The following is a 25,753-nucleotide window of genomic DNA, read 5'->3' as shown; positions in this document are numbered from 1 at the left end:
AATTATCAAAAATATTTTTATTTATAATTTTAATGAACGTTTTTATTGGATTTTTTTGTTCATTAAAATTAATTGTATTTTATTTTTTTTTTTTTTGAGGTAAAACTGATTCTGATATTTTTAAAAATTATTTATCGGGGTATTATTTCAGAATAATTGGAAGCTGAGTTTTATTTAATATTATATATATTATTTATATTTTTGCTTTCTTTGATTTTTTTTTTTGATTTTTTTTTATTTTTTTATAGATTTAAATATTTTAATATAAATTTAATAATATATTATATGAATAATTAAATAATCAAAAATTCTTATTAAATAATTATTTATATAATATATTATTGAATTTATATTAAAAGATTTAAATCTATAAAATAATCAAAAAAAATATATCAATAAAAGTAAAAAAATAAATAATATATATAATATTAAATAAAACTCTGCTTCCAATTATTCTGGAATAATACCCCAATAAATAATTTTTAAAAATGTCAGAATCAGTTTTACCTCAAAAAAAAAAAAAAAAAAAAAATACAAAAGGAAAAAAAAAAAAATTCTTTTTATAAAAAAATACAATTAATTATTATGAACAAAAAAATCCAATAAAAACTTTGGGAGGGTCTCAACTGCCTACATTCCCATTTGCCAACAGCTTCGTTTGCCCACAACATTTTGCCGACAGCTTCAATTGCCGACATTCCCGATTGCCTACAGAGCGATTGCCTACAAGCATTATTGCGCACATTTAAAAATTAAAAATACAAACGTACGTTTGCACACAAGACATTATTGCACACATATAGGTTGCACACATGACATTATTGCGCACATACACATTGCACACATAATATTATTGCGCACATTTAATAATTAAAAATACAAACGTACGTTTGCGCACAAAACATTATTGCACACATACAGATTGCACACATGACATTATTGCGCTCATACACATTGCACACATAATATTATTGCACACATACACATTGCACACATGACTTTATTGCACACATACACATTGCACACACGACTGTATTGCACGCATACACATCCCAAGGAGAACAGAAAGTCAATATGATGTCGAACTGATATTATTTTGACTTTCTGTTTTACTTGGGATTGCACGCATGACTTTATTGCACACATACACATTGCACACAAGTATTACTCACATAAAATAGAAAAAATCACAACTTTGACATCAGGAGCGATTTAAATCTACAGAAAGAGAGAGAGAAAGAGAGAGAGGGAGGGAGGGAGGGAGGGAAAGATAGAGAGATCTATGCAACTGTTAATTCTGTTGTGGGTCCAAAGAACCACAACCAATTATTAATAATAAAATATATATATATTAATAAAATATAAGAAAATATCTATTGCATATCAGATTAAGATATCTAATATTCAGTTTCCGGCTCATGCGAGACACCGGATAACTCGCGCAGCGAAAATTAAAACCTAACTCACTTTTTACGCGACAATGCTGACGAACGATCGAATTTCGTCAGCAAGTTAGATCGTTAAAACTGCAATCAAGTGCAGTTTCACAGATATAAAATCGCCGTCGCGAGATCACGACGGCGGGTCTAAAACTATCATTCACAAGAAACGGACGTAAGTCCGTTGGGACCACAAATCTAGAAGAACGCGAATTATAACAATTCGCTAAAAGCGAATAAGAATAACTTGGGGCTCCGTGATACCACATTACGACAAGGATTCCTGACGGAACCTAGACTAACTAAAAGTAAGGGAATTTGTAATAGAACAAGAAACCAATAAATATATGAGAGACTGTTTTTTATTGAAAAAACATCAAAAGATTATTCCCGGATTCCCGGCCTAACTCCTCGGCAGATCCCGAACCCGTGCCCTATCACAAAGGGCACAACAAATATCTGGTGGCAGCGGTGGGATCTGCCTCTCCTTCGGGACCAGGAACCCGGAAAGTCCAGAGCCTGAAACAAAAAGAAAAAAAAAAAAATTTTAAGTGAGTGAAAATTAGTCGGCGGACAAGTTTCAATACGGAGATTATTGAAACGAGAAGACCCCGACCAACGCAGCAGTAAGCAGCCGAAAATTAAGTGCAAAATAGTCGGCGGACAAGTTTCAATACGGAGATTATTGAAACGAGAAGACCCCGACCAACGCAACGGTAAGCAGAGTAGCAGCGCAGCAGCAGACTATCCAGAGCCAAGCAGTGCCGAGCGGAGTCAGCGAAATAGGAGCCAGCCGCAGAAAGCAGCCGAGCGACCTACACCTACAGCCTACGATCTACAGCCGGACAGCGAACCGCAGCTAAGGACGAGGCAACATGCGAGCGATCATACTACTACTACTGTAAGTCCGAACCATTATATAAAATATAAAAACGCGTGAATGTACAAAAGCGAAAGCGACCCCGGTCCCGTACGAAATAGGTCGTGGCTATTTAGCAACCAAGCGCGACACGCAATCCGCACAGCGTTAAACCCGATACGCGTTATCGAAGACGCGACTCGCGACATAAGCGATAACGTACGCCGTACATTACAATACACAAACTCGGACGGTGATACCGACGACGAATTGGATGCAAACATAGAAGCTAAACGAGATTACACTTTCGAAGATATCGATTCGAGTTTAATTCCCGCTCTTAACGATACCGTGATAGAAGTAAAAACTAAAAAGACTAGACCTTACATTAGTAAAACACCAAGCCGCGTGTCAGATTACAGCGAGTTTGAGCTAACATCATACGATAGTAGCATATTTGATCCGGACGAAATCCGTGAAAGAAGAAACGAAAAAATGTCTCAAAGAAGGAAGAGTGAGGCAGACATCGAAATAGAAAACGAAATATCCGCGTTAATGGAGCAAAATACAAGAGAAAACGAAGCCAGCGGACTTCGAACGGGAACACGCCCAAAAAATAAAAATCAGATTTCAGCACTAGAAGAAACAATGCACGAAATGCGCGAACAGATCGCGACATTATTTGAGTATCTTCATGCGCATCATCACGAACGAAATCCGCGACAAGAACGCGAAACCGACATTTCATACGGTCGAACTACTGAAGACATACGAAACAGACAATCCACTGACGCACAACGCTACATGACATCAAAAAACGCGATAAATTTAATACCTATTTTTGACGGTACGTCACGAACGAACTTAAAATCATTTCTAAGCGCTTGTACATGTGCAATGAAGTATGTAAAGCCCGAGTTCGCAGACGAGCTACTCGACGTCATAATGTCGACTAAATTGCAAGGCAGAGCATTAATAAATTTTGAGATCAAAGATATCAGATCGTTTGAACAGTTAAAAAAACGAACTGGAAAGCTTTTACTACCCTAAGAAAAATCCTGCATCGATTCAAATTGAATTTAATCATTTGAAACAACGACCCGGAGAAAGTGCAGTAGAATATGGGGCACGAGCAGACCATTTAGCGATGCAGCTATACGAATCTCTAACAGACAGTCCAGGAAAGACACCGCAAGATAAACGCACTATATTAGATACAGTTAAACAGCAAGCGCTACAAAACTTTGTGTATGGACTGCGCGAGGATATACGAATGATAATACGCGCGCAACGATATGCAACCCTGCAAGAAGCCATTGAAGGGGCCAAAGCAGAGAAAAAATTAAAGAGACCACGTGATTCCGCGTACAACGCGAATAAAAGTTTTAATAATTCTAAGGCAATTCAATGCCATAAATGCGGCAAGCAAGGACATTACGGTCGCGATTGCCGAACGAGCCGCTACGGTAATCAATTCACTTTGCCTAAACCGAGCGGATCAAGATTTAATACGCTGGATAAACATTGTAATTATTGCAAAAAATCCGGACATAACCGTACCGAATGTTGGATATTAAACGGAAAACCGGAATATACTAAAAATAAGAAAATAAATGAAGAATCAAACACGCGAAATACCATAAATAAAACTAATAAGCATCGCGAGACTGAGGACGACGATGCAGAAAGGAAAACAATTAAAGCAACAGCTAAGACAGTACGAGAGCATAAGGTACTAACAGCTGATGAGATAAATCATGCACACACTGAGCTCGATCTGATTTCACTACCCATGAATGAAGTGATTGACGATAAAATAAATATGTTGATCGACACAGGAGCTACCATGAGTCTAATAAAATTGAATAAATTGAAAGATGAAACCATAATATACGATAAAAAGATAACAATCATTGGCGCAACAGGGCACAAAGCGGATACTATAGGCGTAATGCAAGCAACTATTCCGTTAAAAACAAGAAATGTTAAACATGAATTAAACGTGATAAAAGACGACTTTCCTATCGAATATGACGGAATCCTCGGAGCCGACTTCCTACAAAAATATCAAGCATCTTGGGACTATACTACCAAAAAACTACGCATCGATAAAAATTTATTTACACTTTTCCCATGCAAAAAGTTTACTTTAGAAGCTAGAAGCGAAACTATTATAACAGCCATAACTAAAGAAAACACAGCAGGAATAATCCAAGCAGTGGAAACTAGACCAGGAATATTTATCGGAAATTGCCTAGTCGAGTCAAAAAATAATAGTTGCCCGATTAGCATAATAAATACTACCGAAACTAAAATAGAAATGCAAGCTCCAGTAGTAGAAATTGAAGAAGTAAAGACAGAAGAAAATGCCGAGATATTAATAGCTCAGACGTATATACCAAAGGAAATTCCCTTGTCACGCATGCAACGAATTAAAGAGGCGCTTCGTCTCGATCACTTAAATAACGAAGAGCGAAAAACTCTACTTAAAATCTGCGAAGATTTCGATGATGTATTCCATTTGGACGGAGAACCCCTGACCTGCACCGAGGCACTGCAACACGAGATCGTAACTCGAGCCGGTACGGCACCCGTGAATACGCGACCGTATAGATTACCGGAGAAGCATAAGGCCGAAGTAAATAGACAGGTACAGGAAATGTTAAGAAACGATATCGTACGTCCAAGCTCGAGCCAATGGAACGCACCACTTTTGGTGGTACCGAAGAAAACAGACGCTTCGGGAAAACCTAAAATGAGAGTCGTGGTCGATTTCCGAAAATTAAACGACCTAACAGTCGGAGACTCTTTTCCACTGCCAAATATAACAGATATTTTGGACCAACTAGGGAATTCGAAATATTTTACAACGTTAGATCTGGCATCGGGCTATCATCAAATACCCATGGCAGACAGAGATAAGCAAAAAACGGCTTTTTCAACGCCCTACGGGCATTATGAATTTAATCGGATGCCGTTCGGACTAAAGAATGCCCCGGCAACGTTTCAAAGATTAATGAATACTATTCTGGCGGGCATACAAGGAATACGGTGTCTGGTCTATTTAGACGACATCGTGATATACGGCGCTAGTTTAGAAGACCACAACCGGCGACTATTAGAAGTATTACAAAAAATACGCGACAATAATCTGAAATTACAGCCGGACAAGTGTGAATTTCTTAGAAAAGAAGTGGCATATTTAGGACACATAATTACCGAACATGGAATTATGCCTGACCCTGGAAAAATCCAGGCAGTAAAGAATTTCCCTACGCCAAAACGAGTCAAGGATGTGCAATCATTCATAGGACTGGCGGGCTATTATAGACGGTTTATCGAAAATTTTTCGAAAATAGTCAAACCACTCACAAAATTAGTTAAAAAGGGAGTAAAATTTGAGTGGACACAAGAGCAGCAAAAAGCTTTTGACAATCTAAAAGAGAAACTAATTACCGCCCCCGTCTTGCAGTACCCAAATTTCAACGATGAATTTATACTAACTACCGACGCATCGGATTTCGCGATAGGAGGTATCTTGTCACAAGGAATGATAGGACAAGACCGACCAATAGCTTATGCTAGCAGAATTCTTTCTCGTGCAGAACAAAATTATAACACGACGGAAAAAGAATTACTCGCGATTGTGTGGGCGGTCAAACATTTTCGACCGTACCTATACGGGACCAAATTTAAAATTGTCACCGACCATAAACCGCTAATTTGGTTGTTTAACGTGACCGATCCAGGATCTCGTCTAATTAGATGGAGACTGAAATTGGAAGAGTACGACTATGAAATCGTACACAAAGCCGGAAAATACAATACAAATGCTGACGCACTAAGTCGCAACGTCGTTCACGCTATACATATAATCGACAAGGAGAAAGAGAGTGACGAAGAGGAAGAAGAAAGAGATAGCGAAAAAGAGATAAAAAGGTACACGGAGGAAGAAAAACAGCAAATATTATATGAGTATCATGATGCACCGATAGGCGGGCATCAAGGCGTGCAACGCACCATAAATCGAATCCGTTTAACTCACAACTGGAAAGGGTTAACAAAAGACGTAAAACAATACATCGCCAAATGCGAGCATTGTCAAAAGAATAAATTAAAACGACGAAGTAAAACGCCAATGATTATTACCGATACTCCGGATAGGCCATTCGAAAAATGCGCACTAGATATAGTAGGACCGTTAACCGTAACTCTAACCGGAAACAAATACGTACTAACATTCCAAGATCATTTCACGAAATTGAGCAAGGCAATGCCCATCGAAAATCAGGAAGCTGGTACAGTAGCGAAGGCATTCGTTACAAAAATAATTTTGGAATACGGAGTGCCTGATAAAATTCTCACCGACCAGGGAACGAATTTTATGAGCGAAGTGTTTAAGAGCACTTGCAAACTGTTAAAAATTGAGAAGATTCGTACAAGCGCGTACCACCCGGAAAGTAACGGCGCGCTCGAAAGATCGCACAGGACACTAGCAGAGTACTTGCGACACTACATAAACGGAGATCAGACCGATTGGGACGAATGGCTGCCCTACGCGATGTTTACATACAATACTACACCACATACAGCGACAGGTTATACGCCATTTGAACTGTTGTACGGACACCAGGTTACGCTCCCTACGGCCCTGACATGTCCTCCGAAATTAACGTATACGTATGATGACTACATATCCGAATTCAAAGAAAGATTGCGTACAGCACACCAGGTAGCGAAAGCGAACATGCAAGAGGAGAAAGCAAAGTCAAAAGAATGCTACGACAAAAAGGCTAATATAAGCACGTTTAGAGCAGGCGACAAGGTATTATTATACGACGAAACACTAAGACGTGGACGCTCGAAAAAACTTGACGCGTTATGGACAGGACCTTACATAGTAATTGAGAAAAAATCAAGCGTTAACTACATCATAAAAAAAGGGCGAAAAACAATGCTGGTGCATGCAAACCGCATTAAGCATTTTATCGAAAACTAAATCACACTTACCGCATTATGGAGAATCGGGATATTCCTCGTTCTCGCTCTCCTCCTCCGCGAGCCATCGCACCCGGTTGAGAACACAGGTCATCTCCGAAATCAGTAACATAACACGTCGCCACTGTAAATGTCCAATCCGGCGACGGCGACCATTAAATGGCCGAAATTGCCGCGACACAGCACGGCGCAGCCCAACAAGGAGCTGACGACAAAGGGCTCTCCTTTGTCGCTGTATGACAAGTCTCTCGGGAGAACTTTGCACGAAGGCAGGCACCAACTCTTCCAATATCTCCGCAAGAGAAAATTCTCGTCGCATCACTACCCTATCATCGGTCTCAGACCGTAAAACAACAACTAAATTCTCGAACTCCATGATAATGGTAACAAATCAGACGCCGAACGAAAACTGATGCACAGTAGCACTCGCACAAAACATAAGACCCTTTCAAAGGACAAAATGCAGAACACGCACATATAAAAAATTATCGTAACACCCTACACTATTGATATAATATAACACGTAGCATAAAACTTCCAGGTACGCTATACTAGAGGATAAACTAATCAAGGTGAGAACTGAAACAATATCCCCAGTCAAGATAGAGTACTTCTCACAAGAACCAGGGCTATATTATGAACAAATAGGAGAACTAAATCTCATCGAAACAAAATGGAAACTAGTAATAAAATTAGATATTACGGCAATAAATATAAGATTTAAACGTATTAAGGAAAAAATACAAGATACGGATGAAATTTGTAATGAAATTAATAATAAATCCACTAAACAACCATGCCGAAACATGAAGTTAATAATCGAAAAGAACATTAATCAATTGACGGAATCGATAAAACAAATAAATACCATTTATAAAAAACCTTCCGACAAACGACGCGGATTAATAAACGGGATAGGTAGTATCGCTAAAACTCTATTTGGAACCATGGACGCAGATGACGAGAAAAATATTAATGAACAATTACACTTGATAAAAAATAACGAACAAATAACACAACACGCCGCAAAAACGCAAATAAAAATATTAAACACAACGCTTACACACATAAATAAGCTAGAAGATACACTAGAACATAATAACGAATTATTAAAAAACGCTACAAAAAATATTTACAATCGAATCTCAGATGAAATTAAACGAGAAGATATATTAGAACACTTTCTAATAATAAATGCAATTCTAACTGATCTACAGCGAGACATTCAAGATATTATGGATTTTCTGACACAAATACAAAACGGAATATTAAATCCAAAAATAACACCAATAGAAAAAATAATTTCTGAATTAAAAGAAGCGACGCCTCATTTGCCTCAAGGAACACAATTTCCCTTTGGACTCAAAATAGAAGAATGGAATACCATCAAAAAATTAATTACCACAAGCGCATACTATGACAATACAAATATTTATACTATACTACAATTCCCTTTGATAACATTTCCTAAATACAAAATAATAAAAATAATTCCTTTACCTATACATGACCATGACAATATTTTCGTTTTCACTGAAGTAAATCAACATATAATCGCGATAAGTACAGACGGACCGACATACATGACTATAACAAAAGAAAACTTAAATAAATGTATCAATGTACACAATACATATTTATGCGAACCTTATAGTCCTATTTATATTGTAAACACAAATTCTCTTTGCGAAATACAAACGTACTCACATATAACAAAAAATGCGGATAATTGCGATAAGCGTTATATTAAGAGTAATCAAACTTTATGGATAGCATTAAAAACACCAAATACATGGTTGTACTCTACACTTAAGGAACAACAAATATATATACATTGTAAAAATAATAAAGAAACTGTTGTAGTAATTAAGCGAACAGGAAAAATAACGTTAAAAGAAAACTGTAAGGTAATTGCAACAGATATGACAATAAAAACAAAAAACGTTGAGCAAATCGCGAATATACAAACTTATTTACCAAATTTTAATTTAACATTTAGCAAAGATCAGAATACACAAAATAAGAAAAGTCTATTGCAAGGACTAAAATTTAAAAAAATTATACAAGATCCGAAAGAATTAATGGACCTCAGTAATAAACTTGAGGAAATAAATAAAGATGTTAACGACAATCTAAAAAATCCATTCGCAGAACAAGCATTTGTCTATCCTATGACAACAAGTAGCATAGCTGTTGTAATTGCCATAATACTTGCCATTATATTAGGAATAAAACTATGGAAAGAACGAAGTCCATTTTAGAATAAATAAATGGAGCCTCAAGGTTACGAAAACTCGTATCTCCTCGTTTTCTTTTCTCAACGGGGGGAGGATGTTGTGGGTCCAAAGAACCACAACCAATTATTAATAATAAAATATATATATATTAATAAAATATAAGAAAATATCTATTGCATATCAGATTAAGATATCTAATATTCAGTTTCCGGCTCATGCGAGACACCGGATAACTCGCGCAGCGAAAATTAAAACCTAACTCACTTTTTACGCGACAATGCTGACGAACGATCGAATTTCGTCAGCAAGTTAGATCGTTAAAACTGCAATCAAGTGCAGTTTCACAGATATAAAATCGCCGTCGCGAGATCACGACGGCGGGTCTAAAACTATCATTCACAAGAAACGGACGTAAGTCCGTTGGGACCACAAATCTAGAAGAACGCGAATTATAACAATTCGCTAAAAGCGAATAAGAATAACTTGGGGCTCCGTGATACCACATTACGACAAGGATTCCTGACGGAACCTAGACTAACTAAAAGTAAGGGAATTTGTAATAGAACAAGAAACCAATAAATATATGAGAGACTGTTTTTTATTGAAAAAACATCAAAAGATTATTCCCGGATTCCCGGCCTAACTCCTCGGCAGATCCCGAACCCGTGCCCTATCACAAAGGGCACAACAATTCGATATCTTCTTTTTTTGATTATACACATACACATTGCACAGAAAAAAAAGTAGTGTCAAATCAAATCATATTTTACATCTTAAAATGCTTGAATTTTACATGTAAATGCTTGAATTTTACATGTAAAATTATACAGTATTTATATCGTTATGGCGCGAATACGTTATATACGTTATATACGGCGCAAAAATGCTTGAATTTTACATGTAAATGCTTGAATTTTACATGTAAAATTATACAGTGTTTATATCGTTATGGCGCGAATACGTTATATACGTTATATACGGCGCGAAAATGCTTGAATTTTACATGTAAATGCTTGAATTTTACATGTAAATGCTTGAATTTTACATGTAAAATTATACAGTATTTATATCGTTATGGCGCGAATACAGTAGGAATATTTTTTACGACATAGTGGACATTTATGATCTTGCAATCGTTTTTGGCACTCACTACAAATACACAAATGTCCACATGGAACAAATATGTACGCGGCAGTAGCATTCAAGCATGTGCAGCATGTACCATTGGAGCGATTGCGCTGGCTTGATGCTATTGTACTAACAGGATGAAAAGGTAAGTGATCCTCTTCTTTATCGCTTAGACCAATCGTTCCAAAATCATCTTCTGGTGTGCGAAAAATATCTTCAAAATCTATAAAATATAAATTAATTAATGATAATAACAGGCGCGTGTTTTTAAAATAAGATCCAGTCCATCGTAAAAAAGCTACAGTTAATTACCCAGCGAGAAATGACCTATCAATCGATGTCAAATCGACATCAAATCGACATCGAAATCATCGATATTACATCATATTGATGTCGATTCGACGTCAATTCGATGAGTCATTTCTCGTTGGGTATAATTATGAAAATCTTTTAATACAAATTAAGAATGCTTTAATATACACTTAATTTTTCTAATCACCGTTTCTAGTCGACCTCGATACACTTTGTACTGTAGCATCAACTTTTTTATAATCTTAAATAATTCTGCCGTCGATAAATTGAATCATTTCATTTTGTAAGTTGAACAAATGTGTGATTATGTGATTTTGAAAACACTGACAAGAAAGTCACTTTTAAGATGTAAAATATGATTATATTTATAGGCGAGATATTAATTGTAGGGAGAAAAGTGTAGGTTAAAAAGTTCACAGTCGAATCTATTCATCCAACTCTATAGAATTGACACTGATTTTCTTTGATTATTCTTCCATACTCTGGATAATCCCACAATGATTATCACATATTTTTACACTTTAAAAGTGTAGCTTTCTTGCTAACGTTTTCAAAATGATATGGTCACACATTTGTTCGACCTTCAAAGTGAAGTGATTCAATTCAGTGACAGCAGAATTGTTTGATACCTGTATAAAAAGGCTAATGCTACGATATACAATACAAGATGCAATCGTCGTCAATTACGTAGAAATTACGTACAAGATGCAATCGACGTCAATTACGTAGAAAAATTAAATATATGTTAAATTATTTTAGTTTGCAATAAAAGATTTTTATAGCCATTGTCGTATTCTTTATGGCCAATCGGATCTAACTTTAAAAATGTGTACCGTATTATGATCACAAATGGGAATATGTATACTAACCTTCATTATGCACCATCTCATTCTGATCGCTCGAAACTGCTTCTATTTCATTTTCTTCATTATGATCAGATTCGCTCGACAACACTTCTATTTGTTGACTTCCTTGTTCAGTGCTTGTGTGTCCTGAAATAATGACAATATTTATCAACATATTCATTAATAAATATAATTTTTTTAAAATGCTTTATTTTCCATTATGTCAAATTATTACATTTATAAAATCAATAATGTACAAACCTTTATGCTGTATTAATTGTTTAGATATTTATATTGGATAATAGTATATATCATAATAATCAATTCATATTTTTATTATTTTCAAAGTTAATCGTGTTTATTTTTAAAATTATATCAATTCAAATTCTTTACAATGTGATAAAATCCCGAAAAAGATAACATCAAATTGATAAAATACATATATTATTAATTAATATTATCACAGCAATGTAATTATTGTCAGTTTAAGGTAGTACTTTCCGCGACCATACCTGAGAAAATCATATTTCTTAGGAATATTTTTAAATTTTAACTGTATATTAATAAAAATAATACCTACACCTATGTAATGTTAGAAAAAAATTAACCGTACCGAAGCTGAGATATTTAAAGTTAAAGTTAGCACTTTTATGTAATTCGTATAAAAAATGCTAACTTTAAATATCTCAACTTCGGTACGGTCAATCTTTTTCTAACTTTACAAATGCGTAGGTAGTATTTCTATTAATATGCAGTTAAAATTTAAAAATATTCCAAAGAAATATGATTTTCTCAGGTATGATCGCGGAAGTACTATACCTTAATATTTATTTCAGTTTACTATACTATATTATATAGCGAAAAATAATATGTTTTACCTGTGATTTCTTCAGTCCGTGAAAGCGTCGTAAATCTGCCGCGTCGTCCACGTCGTTTAGGAGGTCTGCCACGGTTCCTGCTTCTTGTTAGTTCGCCATCCAAAGTAAGTGTGTCCAAATGATGTGAAGTAGCTATGGAAATAATGTAAGTATATAGTCACACATAATACTCATCATATTCATTTCTAATAAAATAAATCATGTATCCATATCAATAATACATCCGATGTGGATACATTATTGATAATTCTCGATAGACATTTATTTTATTGAAAAATTTCCAAATATGAATTTCCGATATGAATGCTTCATTGAAATATAAACAAATTAAGTATACTAAATCTATCAAAGTTCTTTAAAATATATAAATAAAAACAAATTAACATTGGAAGTAATAAAATTTCGTCTCGGGTACCTACCTTCAATAGAATGAGCTTCTTCGATTTGACTTATGGGTTCGAATGTTTCAGCGGCTGGAAAATAAAAATCATTTTGTATAATTTTCTTTTTTTATATGTTCTAAAATATAACTTATAAGATATATACAAATTACACATTTTTATAAGGTATACATCTATACTGTATAACAACGCTTGGAATTAGTTGCACATTTCGAGTCGATTCAGGAAACGACGCCTCCTGTTCCCCCACTACCGCCCGGCCGCTGGCAGCCGAGCCGTCGATAGCTCCTCTGGCTCAGGAGCGTTTTATATTAGAAATAGGCTGAATTGTTTAGGCATCTCTCAGGAAATCGTAACATTTTCTTCACTACATAAATAATGTTTATTTTCATTAATACATAATATATATATATTTAATTATTAATGAAAATAAACAATATTTATGTAGCAAAGAAAATATTACTATTTTCTGAGAGGTGCCTCAACAACCCAGCCTATTTCTTATATAAAACGCTCCTGCGGCAGAGCTATCGGCGGCTCGGCCGCCAGCGGCCGGGCGGGAGTGGGGGAACAGGAGGCGTCGTCTCCTGAATCGGCTCGAAATGTGCAACTATTTCCGAGCGCTGCTCTATAAAATACAGATTATTTTACCTCTTTGCAAATTACGACCGCGTCTCGGAGGTCTGCCACGACTGCGTGGAGGTCTGCCACGACTGCGTGGAGGTCTTCCACGATTACATGGAGGTCTTCCACGATTACATGGAGGTCTTCCACGACTCCGTGGAAGATTGGTTCTGGTAATATCCAATTCTGAATCCGGCTCTGAATTAGCAACAACCGATGCTGTCAATTGGAAGAAAATAGTAATAAGTTTTTAATATTGAAAAGATATTATTTTGCAAAATATTCTATATAAAGTCAATAATTAACCGCACATGCAAATAAGTGTCAATTATTAATATAAAATCTGTGATATTTTTTCTCTTATATAATCACTGATACAGTAGATTGCGCATTTGAGTCGTATTTGAGAGTTCGTTATTAATAAACAAAAGATCTTTATCATAAGATAGATAAGCTTTACAATTTCGATTCCATAATTATGTTAACAGAGTGTGCAAGTTGATTCAAAACAAGTGTAACAAATTTAGACAGATTATTCTGAAAAAAAGTATAAACAAAACCTTATACATACATATATATCAATATCTATGTAATTAAAAGTTTTAAAATTTTGCCGTTGTCACAGTAAAATCATATGCTTAATAAAAGTAATCGTTGTAAACTCAAAATAAAACAAGAGGATATGCATCATTTATTTATAATTCACATTTTTATATTTAAAGAAAAAAAAAGAAAAAAAACTTAAAATGTGCTCCTTGAGCTGAATGAACGCATTGCACCAACTGTGTAAATATTAAGGATGTCAATTTTAAAAAGAAAAAGAACCTATATGTTCATATGACATTTTTTTACGAAATAATCTTCCAAATAATTTATTGAAACTTTACACTCGTTTTAAATCATCCATCCAGTATGCATGCTTACTATTACGAATAAATAATGACATAAGATAAAATAGAATAATATATCTTTTAAAAATTTTTCAGACAGTAAAATACTCAAGAAAATATTTATCGAAAATTGTCAGTGATACATCCGATATTGAATACGCTTAATTTGAATTTCCAAAATAATAATTTGAATATACTTAGAAGAATTTGCTAAATTTTATCGAAAATTCCTTTTCTTTAAACTCTAAGTAAAAAATTGTTTGTTGTTCGAATTGCCTATTCAAGATACAAAGGGATTTAATTTCTATCTAAATTAAATCTATCGCGCGCGCGCAGTCTTTTAAGAATTTACAACGTGTGAAAATTTTAATTGAAGATAGAAGCAAAATTTTAACTCAAATTCTTTTAAACGTACCTCGTGATAATCCATGTCTGTCAGATGCAACGTTTGCAATTATTGGCTCTGTTCTATCAACCTCTTGATTTTCAATAACAGTATGTGATATGGACACAGGTTTCTGCACTGTAAACAACGAATATAAATGTTTGCAGAAATTTATAAAACTAAATTATAAATAAAAAAGTAAGGAAGAAAAATTTATTTCTTTTATTTTCATCTTACTGTGAGTATAAAAATATAGAAAAGTTTGTTTTCTACTCTGCCATAAAAGTATACGTAAATATAATAAACTATTAAAATAATTTCTATATCAATATCTTGTAGACACACTATTCACGTATTAAAATGACTCGAAAACAACGAAGCAATATAATTGTCTATATATTTTGACGTATTATATACGTCAAAAACAGAACGAAAGTAAAATAGCACTTTAGAAGGAATATGACCGATAAAAATGACAAAGTTAAAATATAAGATATTTATATGTACGATACCTGTATGCGCATCTAATAGATTGTTATCTATTGTTTCCTCATGTCCTGGAGTGTCATCTAAAATATCGTCTTGTAGAGCTACAATAAGAATATATTATTTTCTTTGCCCTCTTCTACAAAGTATATACTACAAAGTATTATATATATATATATATATATATATATATGTATATATATATATGTATATCATGAAATTTTAAAACAAACCAAAATTTTCTTCAGGCATTTGCGACACCCTGCAGAGTGTTTGCAGAAATTCTCTCAGCGAAAGCCTACAGTAATAAAAATTACATTAATATATTATTATATATCATGTTATATTATGCAAATAGAAAATTACAATAATTTAACATTAAACATGTTACATAAAAATGTGATACAACTTTGAAGAACATATGTATTCCTAAATATGTAATAAAACGCTACAAACAGCTAAGGTCGGATCTTGTTTGTTAATAATTTTAATTCAATGAACAGTACAAACGTTTCAACTACGGAATTTGGCCTTTCTCAATGTATATATATATATATATATATATATATATATATATTAAAATAAAGAATCACAATTGATTTGAATAATGTTACACATACATTTTCCGAAAGTATTATATTGTTTTAATGCTTTATTCTGTATTCGTGATTTACATGTTTAGTTTTATTGTTTATTCTCTGTTTTTGCAACTCGATAACGATCCATTTGAACGTTATACTTAAAATTTCTCTTAAATTTAGTCCTTATAATAACTTAATAAATTATTGTCATTGACATCCTATGTTTTGGGTGTATCAAATTCTGTGTGTGCGGTTTTTTTTTCTTTGTTCGTTTGTTTGTTTGTTTGTAAAACAATGATCTTGCAAGAAAATTCATTGTTTTACAAGACTTGACCACAAAAACACAGAATTTGATAGACACGGAACATAGGACAATGCCAATAATTTATTAACTTGTTTCAAGTACTAAGTTCAAGGAAAATTTTAAGTATGACGTTCAAATCGTTATCGAGTTGCAAAAACAGCGGATAAACAATAGAACTATAAATGTAAATCGAATACAAAAGAAAGCATCAAAACAATATAATACTTCCGGAGAACATGTATGCGTAGCGTTATTTAAATCAATTGTGATTGCTTTTTTAAACATATATACACTGAAAATCTCCAAATCCCATGGCTGAAACGTTTGTACTGTTCAATAAATTGAAATTATTAGCAAACAAGATCCAGCTTAAGCTCTTTGTAGCGTTTCAATTACATATTTATTAATTAATAGCAAAAGCTATTCTTCTTTTTTTAATTGATATATATTTTTGTCTCTTCTGTCGCAAAATTTCATTTAGAGATATTGAATTACCTTCCAGAGCTCAAATTGACTTGTGCTTCCGCAATTTGTTTGTCGCGCACTATGTTATGTCGGATGCGTACTCTCTTTACGCTATGCCCTTCCGCTAATCTCTCAATATTTATTTCTTGGTCAATAAGTAATTCACCTAAACTTTCTGTAAGATGAAAAGATTATATTGCAGAAATACAGTTATACAATGTATGTTGAAAAGTTATTGTGATAATAAGAAATACTGCCATACGAAGAAACTGCCAAATATTATGATGTATTCCGTCAAATCTGTGGAAAAGTACGTAATGAAAATCTTCCACAAAATTGTTCGTTCTTATTGGCGTATTAAAAACGCAAACTTTTTCTTTCGCAGGAAGCCATGTACGTCTTAAATAGACTGTGAATTGTAATACAGCGGGATGCTCTGTGGATACGAGATCAGCTTCTTCTTGAATTATCCGCAAACCTTCCTCAAATGCATTGACCGGTGCTAATGGCAAAGTCATGGCAAAACCAAAAATCTTTCTAGGGGCTGCCATTAAACCTAAAGCTTTCCAGCGTCTTAATATGGCCTGCGTAATATGTAATATTTAATAGAATATTGAATCATATTTAACAAGCACATGAATCGTGTAACAATAAAAAAGCTATATAAAGAACGCAAAATTATGAAATTTTGTTTTTGTTTTTAGATACTATAAATACGTACTTGATTAAAATGAAACCAACTACCAGTTATACGTGCTTCTGGAAAAATTTCTCTTGCAACTGTCATCGCTGCATGTTCGTAATCAATCATAATTGACTGCACTCCTTGCAATGCATTCGGATGGAGCTCCTTTACCCTTTGCCAAATTGCATTGTATACATCTATTGTGCGCTTCTCACGCAATGCAAAAAGGACAGGTATGCCCTAATAGATAAAAAACAAAATAGTAAATATAACATTTTATTAACATTCATAAAGAGATTAAAAGTTATTAAATATATAATGTTTTATATGCTTAACGTACTGTGTCCATATATCGTATATAAATGATATATAATTGCACAAAGGATGGCATTCTAGGAACAACCTGTTCAAAAGGATGAATTTCTTCATTGTAAATATATTTAAATGTTTTTTTTTTTTATTCATTTTTGTCCATTTAAATCTTAAATGTTACTTACCGAAAATGTACCGTCCATAAATATTTCTGTGGCTGCTACTAGAGCTCTATATATAGAGCAGTATTATTTACAACGGATGCCCTATTAAATGCTCTAGTAGCAGCCACAGAAATATTTATGGACGGTACATTTTCGGTAAGTAACATTTAAGATTTAAATGGACAAAAATGAATAAAAAAAAAAAACATTTAAATATATTTACAATGAAGAAATTCATCCTTTTGAACAGGTTGTTCCTAGAATGCCATCCTTTGTGCAATTATATATCATTTATATACGATATATGGACACAGTACGTTAAGCATATAAAACATTATATATTTAATAACTTTTAATCTCTTTATGAATGTTAATAAAATGTTATATTTACTATTTTGTTTTTTATCTATTAGGGCATACCTGTCCTTTTTGCATTGCGTGAGAAGCGCACAATAGATGTATACAATGCAATTTGGCAAAGGGTAAAGGAGCTCCATCCGAATGCATTGCAAGGAGTGCAGTCAATTATGATTGATTACGAACATGCAGCGATGACAGTTGCAAGAGAAATTTTTCCAGAAGCACGTATAACTGGTAGTTGGTTTCATTTTAATCAAGTACGTATTTATAGTATCTAAAAACAAAAACAAAATTTCATAATTTTGCGTTCTTTATATAGCTTTTTTATTGTTACACGATTCATGTGCTTGTTAAATATGATTCAATATTCTATTAAATATTACATATTACGCAGGCCATATTAAGACGCTGGAAAGCTTTAGGTTTAATGGCAGCCCCTAGAAAGATTTTTGGTTTTGCCATGACTTTGCCATTAGCACCGGTCAATGCATTTGAGGAAGGTTTGCGGATAATTCAAGAAGAAGCTGATCTCGTATCCACAGAGCATCCCGCTGTATTACAATTCACAGTCTATTTAAGACGTACATGGCTTCCTGCGAAAGAAAAAGTTTGCGTTTTTAATACGCCAATAAGAACGAACAATTTTGTGGAAGATTTTCATTACGTACTTTTCCACAGATTTGACGGAATACATCATAATATTTGGCAGTTTCTTCGTATGGCAGTATTTCTTATTATCACAATAACTTTTCAACATACATTGTATAACTGTATTTCTGCAATATAATCTTTTCATCTTACAGAAAGTTTAGGTGAATTACTTATTGACCAAGAAATAAATATTGAGAGATTAGCGGAAGGGCATAGCGTAAAGAGAGTACGCATCCGACATAACATAGTGCGCGACAAACAAATTGCGGAAGCACAAGTCAATTTGAGCTCTGGAAGGTAATTCAATATCTCTAAATGAAATTTTGCGACAGAAGAGACAAAAATATATATCAATTAAAAAAAGAAGAATAGCTTTTGCTATTAATTAATAAATATGTAATTGAAACGCTACAAAGAGCTTAAGCTGGATCTTGTTTGCTAATAATTTCAATTTATTGAACAGTACAAACGTTTCAGCCATGGGATTTGGAGATTTTCAGTGTATATATGTTTAAAAAAGCAATCACAATTGATTTAAATAACGCTACGCATACATGTTCTCCGGAAGTATTATATTGTTTTGATGCTTTCTTTTGTATTCGATTTACATTTATAGTTCTATTGTTTATCCGCTGTTTTTGCAACTCGATAACGATTTGAACGTCATACTTAAAATTTTCCTTGAACTTAGTACTTGAAACAAGTTAATAAATTATTGGCATTGTCCTATGTTCCGTGTCTATCAAATTCTGTGTTTTTGTGGTCAAGTCTTGTAAAACAATGAATTTTCTTGCAAGATCATTGTTTTACAAACAAACAAACAAACGAACAAAGAAAAAAAAACCGCACACACAGAATTTGATACACCCAAAACATAGGATGTCAATGACAATAATTTATTAAGTTATTATAAGGACTAAATTTAAGAGAAATTTTAAGTATAACGTTCAAATGGATCGTTATCGAGTTGCAAAAACAGAGAATAAACAATAAAACTAAACATGTAAATCACGAATACAGAATAAAGCATTAAAACAATATAATACTTTCGGAAAATGTATGTGTAACATTATTCAAATCAATTGTGATTCTTTATTTTAATATATATATATATATATATATATATATATATATATATATATACATTGAGAAAGGCCAAATTCCGTAGTTGAAACGTTTGTACTGTTCATTGAATTAAAATTATTAACAAACAAGATCCGACCTTAGCTGTTTGTAGCGTTTTATTACATATTTAGGAATACATATGTTCTTCAAAGTTGTATCACATTTTTATGTAACATGTTTAATGTTAAATTATTGTAATTTTCTATTTGCATAATATAACATGATATATAATAATATATTAATGTAATTTTTATTACTGTAGGCTTTCGCTGAGAGAATTTCTGCAAACACTCTGCAGGGTGTCGCAAATGCCTGAAGAAAATTTTGGTTTGTTTTAAAATTTCATGATATACATATATATATATACATATATATATATATATATATATATATATATATAATACTTTGTAGTATATACTTTGTAGAAGAGGGCAAAGAAAATAATATATTCTTATTGTAGCTCTACAAGACGATATTTTAGATGACACTCCAGGACATGAGGAAACAATAGATAACAATCTATTAGATGCGCATACAGGTATCGTACATATAAATATCTTATATTTTAACTTTGTCATTTTTATCGGTCATATTCCTTCTAAAGTGCTATTTTACTTTCGTTCTGTTTTTGACGTATATAATACGTCAAAATATATAGACAATTATATTGCTTCGTTGTTTTCGATTCATTTTAATACGTGAATAGTGTGTCTACAAGATATTGATATAGAAATTATTTTAATAGTTTATTATATTTACGTATACTTTTATGGCAGAGTAGAAAACAAACTTTTCTATATTTTTATACTCACAGTAAGATGAAAATAAAAGAAATAAATTTTTCTTCCTTACTTTTTTATTTATAATTTAGTTTTATAAATTTCTGCAAACATTTATATTCGTTGTTTACAGTGCAGAAACCTGTGTCCATATCACATACTGTTATTGAAAATCAAGAGGTTGATAGAACAGAGCCAATAATTGCAAACGTTGCATCTGACAGACATGGATTATCACGAGGTACGTTTAAAAGAATTTGAGTTAAAATTTTGCTTCTATCTTCAATTAAAATTTTCACACGTTGTAAATTCTTAAAAGACTGCGCGCGCGCGATAGATTTAATTTAGATAGAAATTAAATCCCTTTGTATCTTGAATAGGCAATTCGAACAACAAACAATTTTTTACTTAGAGTTTAAAGAAAAGGAATTTTCGATAAAATTTAGCAAATTCTTCTAAGTATATTCAAATTATTATTTTGGAAATTCAAATTAAGCGTATTCAATATCGGATGTATCACTGACAATTTTCGATAAATATTTTCTTGAGTATTTTACTGTCTGAAAAATTTTTAAAAGATATATTATTCTATTTTATCTTATGTCATTATTTATTCGTAATAGTAAGCATGCATACTGGATGGATGATTTAAAACGAGTGTAAAGTTTCAATAAATTATTTGGAAGATTATTTCGTAAAAAAATGTCATATGAACATATAGGTTCTTTTTCTTTTTAAAATTGACATCCTTAATATTTACACAGTTGGTGCAATGCGTTCATTCAGCTCAAGGAGCACATTTTAAGTTTTTTTTCTTTTTTTTTCTTTAAATATAAAAATGTGAATTATAAATAAATGATGCATATCCTCTTGTTTTATTTTGAGTTTACAACGATTACTTTTATTAAGCATATGATTTTACTGTGACAACGGCAAAATTTTAAAACTTTTAATTACATAGATATTGATATATATGTATGTATAAGGTTTTGTTTATACTTTTTTTCAGAATAATCTGTCTAAATTTGTTACACTTGTTTTGAATCAACTTGCACACTCTGTTAACATAATTATGGAATCGAAATTGTAAAGCTTATCTATCTTATGATAAAGATCTTTTGTTTATTAATAACGAACTCTCAAATACGACTCAAATGCGCAATCTACTGTATCAGTGATTATATAAGAGAAAAAATATCACAGATTTTATATTAATAATTGACACTTATTTGCATGTGCGGTTAATTATTGACTTTATATAGAATATTTTGCAAAATAATATCTTTTCAATATTAAAAACTTATTACTATTTTCTTCCAATTGACAGCATCGGTTGTTGCTAATTCAGAGCCGGATTCAGAATTGGATATTACCAGAACCAATCTTCCACGGAGTCGTGGAAGACCTCCATGTAATCGTGGAAGACCTCCATGTAATCGTGGAAGACCTCCACGCAGTCGTGGCAGACCTCCACGCAGTCGTGGCAGACCTCCGAGACGCGGTCGTAATTTGCAAAGAGGTAAAATAATCTGTATTTTATAGAGCAGCGCTCGGAAATAGTTGCACATTTCGAGCCGATTCAGGAGACGACGCCTCCTGTTCCCCCACTACCGCCCGGCCGCTGGCGGCCGAGCCGCCGATAGCTCTGCCGCAGGAGCGTTTTATATAAGAAATAGGCTGGGTTGTTGAGGCACCTCTCAGAAAATAGTAATATTTTCTTTGCTACATAAATATTGTTTATTTTCATTAATAATTAAATATATATATATTATGTATTAATGAAAATAAACATTATTTATGTAGTGAAGAAAATGTTACGATTTCCTGAGAGATGCCTAAACAATTCAGCCTATTTCTAATATAAAACGCTCCTGAGCCAGAGGAGCTATCGACGGCTCGGCTGCCAGCGGCCGGGCGGTAGTGGGGGAACAGGAGGCGTCGTTTCCTGAATCGACTCGAAATGTGCAACTAATTCCAAGCGTTGTTATACAGTATAGATGTATACCTTATAAAAATGTGTAATTTGTATATATCTTATAAGTTATATTTTAGAACATATAAAAAAAGAAAATTATACAAAATGATTTTTATTTTCCAGCCGCTGAAACATTCGAACCCATAAGTCAAATCGAAGAAGCTCATTCTATTGAAGGTAGGTACCCGAGACGAAATTTTATTACTTCCAATGTTAATTTGTTTTTATTTATATATTTTAAAGAACTTTGATAGATTTAGTATTGTAAGGTTTTTAATGGTAACTTTTATGTCATGCGTATTTGGTCAGAAGATGGCGTACTCTGTAGGCTGAATATGTAATGATTGAATGATTCCTGATTGGTTATAAATTCAAGCTATTTATATTCATGTGTGAGCGCGCATTTCAATTGTATTAAGATGTTGGTTTAAGCTGCGAAATGCGTTACCAAGAAAATATGTAAACAGAGGGATTGAGGCGAAGATCTGTTACTAAGCGGGCGTCTTGTTTCGGGAGACGCGCGACCATTCGGACGCTTTTCTGATTTGTAATCGTGATACGGTTTTCTCGAAGTTTCTATGTGTTATCGCGTACCCCATTAAACGAGATCTAGTAATAAAATCTTTGTATCATAGTGCGAGATATTATTTATGGTGTATTAAATAACTTTACTAATAATAAAGTTTATAAAAGTTCGTTTTCATACGTGAGTGCTATCGATGTATTCCAATTCCCCTCTTATTAATTCCTGACTAATCGATATCTAATTCAATTAAACTAGATATCTTACAGTAATTATTCTTCAGAAGTGGGATATATTTAAATAATCGGTCCGCGAGAATACAGTTTTCGCGTGTGTGCGCTCTTTTTTCGTGTGTCGGTGAACTTTTTTCGGAGCAGTGCGTTTTTAGACTTTCAACGGTTACGCTTTTTCTGCTCGTTTCGTGTTACAGTGAAACACAAACTTTTGCGATTAGCGGTCACGCTGTGTTTTGATCAGGAACTTTCAGCGTAGTGCATCATATAGAAAATCGCTATGGATCGTAAACATTTAGAATCGATGACGCTCGAAGGACTTCGGAGCGAGATCGTTAAACATGGACTACATCCTGCAAATACAAAGAAAAAATGCATCGAAATTTTGCTGGATTTTTCTGAAAATTTTGGATTGCAAAGATTTCAAGGTCCCGATCTTCCTTTGTCAGGTGTTACACCTTTGGATTCGGCTAGCAACGAGGTGGTAACAACTCATTGCGAGAAAACAATTGCCAAAATAACAGAAGGTTGCCAAGGAGCATCATCAGATTAGTCTCTTTCACAATTGTGTTTATTATTCCAAGAACAATTGCGAGTTCAACAGGATTTTATGAAACAACAATTGGATCGTCAACAGCAAGAAATGCATCAATTAATTGCTTCATTGACTCTTAAAAACAGTGATGCTAATCAATTTCCAGACATTTCAAATCAAGTGCATCATTCGGTGTCGCGTGCGGCGTCGCCGGTGCAAGAGATTCGAATTGACGCTCCTGATTCGTCGCGTCGCTCTGCTCTTTCGTCAGTTTTGCCAGCTCAAGCATTGCAATTACTTTCTTCGCAAATTCCAAATTTTGGTGGTTCAGAAGATGAGGACGTAAACATTTGGGTGCGAAGAGTTGAACGTGCTTCGAGAATACATGGAGTTTCATCTGAAATTACGTATTTGGCTGCGACGAGCAAGCTCGTGAAATCAGCGCGCCGATGGTTTGATTTGTGTCCAAATTCAGTGTTAGAATCTTGGTCAGAATTTAAACGTGCCCTTCTTCGAAGATTTGAAAGAAAGGTTTTGCTGCAAGTAATAATGCAGAAAGTAGAAGCCCGAAAATGGATATTTTCAAAGGAATCGTTTCAAGATTACGCCACTGATAAATTGGTATTAATGCAAAGTTTGAATTTGTCGAACAGTGATGCAATTCAATATTTAATCACTGGAATTACAAGCCGTTCTTTGCGCGGAGTTGCTTCTTCCTTAGAAGCTGATACTGTGGATATTTTTTTGCAAAAAATGCATAAAATTACAGTGACTTACAGTGATTCGCAAAGAAAATCTCCTCTGGTTTCGCGTAAGTCAGAAAAGATTAAAGACAGTAGTGCTTCATCTGTTAAATCGGATTCAAAAGCTCATAAAGATGAGAATTTAAAAGACATTTTCTGCGTGTATTGCCGTACTCGTGGTCATGTAAAGGACAATTGCTTCAAGCTTAAAAGAAAGGAGCAGCAGAAGACAACGAATTCCCCTCTCTCCAATCCTGTCGCTGCAGTGGACTCTTCAGAAGGTACATCGGAGTCTGTTGCTGCTGTAAGAGAAGCTCTTCCTCGAAGGTTGGATACGAAGGATTCAATTCTTAAGGTCGTTGCTTTGAATAATATTTCTTGTACTTTGTCTGCTTTACTTGACACCGGTAGTCCCGTTTCTTTTATCTCATTTTCCATATTTAAAAAGTTTTTTGGTGAATCGAATATTGTAATGAATAAACCGTTAATTTCTTATCAGTCGGTTTCTGGAAATCCAATTCCTATTCTCGGGTCTATTTCGACTTTGATTAATTTAGAGTCTCTTCCAAGTTTTAATGGAAAAATATATTTACTTGTTTTTGAAAAAGATACACATTTTGCAGATTTAATAATTGGTCGAGATTTTATTGAAAAGAATGAAATATCAGTCTATTATCATCCGTCTAATAATTTTGCAGATGATAGATTAAAAATATTTAATGAGGTTGCTTCGGCGGATGTATTGGAAGATGCATCGTTAACTGAAGACACATTGTTCTCGGAACTTAAAACTGATTTTGGTACAGAAGTAGACCAGAAAGTCATTAGTCTAATTA

General features: G+C 33.6%; 1 protein-coding gene and 2 long non-coding RNA genes across 3 annotated transcripts; 1 reads left to right on the top strand and 2 right to left on the bottom strand.

Moving 5' to 3' along the window:
* Positions 1-10,248: 10,248 nt before the first annotated feature.
* On the bottom strand, positions 10,249-15,734 carry LOC136997882 (uncharacterized). The gene is made up of 8 exons (XM_067349281.1): positions 15,716-15,734; positions 15,509-15,586; positions 15,027-15,134; positions 13,749-13,940; positions 13,116-13,169; positions 12,697-12,828; positions 11,843-11,965; positions 10,249-10,884 (listed from the first exon to the last, which is right to left on the bottom strand). Exons 1-8 carry the CDS (start codon positions 15,732-15,734, stop codon positions 10,598-10,600), a joined length of 993 nt encoding a protein of 330 aa, XP_067205382.1. The 3' UTR covers positions 10,249-10,597.
* Positions 15,735-16,407: 673 nt separating this feature from the next.
* LOC136997976 (uncharacterized) lies at positions 16,408-18,009 on the bottom strand. Its single transcript, XR_010888529.1, has 2 exons — positions 17,095-18,009; positions 16,408-17,007 (listed from the first exon to the last, which is right to left on the bottom strand). It is a non-coding gene; the product is annotated as an uncharacterized lncRNA (long non-coding RNA).
* A 91-nt stretch (positions 18,010-18,100) lies between these two features.
* Positions 18,101-19,756, top strand: LOC136997955 (uncharacterized). The gene is made up of 2 exons (XR_010888503.1): positions 18,101-19,069; positions 19,157-19,756. It is a non-coding gene; the product is annotated as an uncharacterized lncRNA (long non-coding RNA).
* The last annotated feature ends 5,997 nt before the right edge of the window (positions 19,757-25,753 follow it).

Source organism: Linepithema humile, chromosome 2, assembly GCF_040581485.1.
Source record: "Linepithema humile isolate Giens D197 chromosome 2, Lhum_UNIL_v1.0, whole genome shotgun sequence".
Taxonomy (NCBI): Eukaryota; Metazoa; Arthropoda; class Insecta; order Hymenoptera; family Formicidae; genus Linepithema; species Linepithema humile.
Note: the sequence above shows the minus strand (reverse complement) of the source record. Positions and strands in the feature narration are given on the sequence as shown.